General features: G+C 50.4%; 1 protein-coding gene across 1 annotated transcript in view; it reads left to right on the top strand.

Annotated features, from left to right (window-relative positions):
* The window catches only part of LOC105529675, a 17,602-nt gene extending 16,658 nt beyond the window's left edge, over positions 1 to 944 (top strand). Inside the window, exons 2-3 of the mRNA XM_011966859.1 lie at positions 333 to 638; positions 774 to 944. Coding sequence (XP_011822249.1) covers positions 333 to 638; positions 774 to 944 — 477 coding nt within the window. The remainder of the gene's footprint in view (positions 1 to 332; positions 639 to 773) is intronic.
* Positions 945 to 983: the final 39 nt, after the last annotated feature.

The raw sequence follows: 983 nt of genomic DNA on the forward strand, positions 1-983 counted from the left end.
AAAAAAAAAAAAAAAGAAAGTATTTCTAATGAGCATGCCAAGTTCAGTAATGACTTTCAAGGCCTAATTCTTTGATCAAACTAGAAGACTGGATTTTTTTTAAAAATACTCTTCAGAGTAGACCTTTTAACAGAAACAAAATTTGTTTTGTTCCTAATCTTCACGTTTTCCAAAATGACTGTGAACAAAGTATATCACTGGACTCTGTACTTTGAAAATTAACCAAAACATAGTGTTACACCCAAAAGGAACTGGGCAGAGGAAGGACAGCGTGTTCCCAGTTGATATGTCCTTTGACCTCTGACCCCCGACCCGTTCTCTCTGCTCTCCAGAACCACATGCCCTGGGAAGAACCAGCAAGTGAGAAGCCCAGTTGCTCTCACATTCGGAAGGCTTTCCACATGGAGCCTGCCCAGAAGCCGTGCTTCGCCACTGAGATGGTGACATGGGCCCTCCTCTGCGTCTCTGCAGAGGCTGTGCACGGGGAAGCTCCTTCACAGCCTAGGGGCATCCCTCACCGCTCACCCATCAGTGTGGATGACCTGTGGCTGGAGAAGACACAGAGAAAGAAGTTGCAGAAGCAGGCCCACGTCGAAAGGAGTCTGCATGTAGGGGCAGTGCACAAAGATGGAGTCAAGGTAAGCCGTTCCCGGCCAGGAGTCCTCAGACTCGGTCTGGTATCCTCTTCTCTCTGCAGCTGCCTGGCGCTTCCTGAGTTTTTGCCTGACTCTCCTGTGATGTAACTTGTCACCCTGGGCCCCCTTGGATTACAGCATGCTGCCTGGGCCACACCAGTACTGCAGTCTAGAGCCCGCAAGAGACACGCTGAGCAGCGCGTTCCCCAGAGCCACAGAAGCCAGGGCCCCCTCTTCCTTCTTTGTAGTATGTCTCTGCCTGTGGCCGGCTCCATGCAAGGTAGTAGTGCAGAGAAGACTGCCATTTAATGAGTGCCTACTGTACGCCCAACACGATTAGACACTGCC

The sequence above is a fragment of the Mandrillus leucophaeus genome, unplaced genomic scaffold (genome assembly GCF_000951045.1).
Source record: "Mandrillus leucophaeus isolate KB7577 unplaced genomic scaffold, Mleu.le_1.0 Scaffold779, whole genome shotgun sequence".
Lineage (NCBI taxonomy): Eukaryota > Metazoa > Chordata > Mammalia > Primates > Cercopithecidae > Mandrillus > Mandrillus leucophaeus.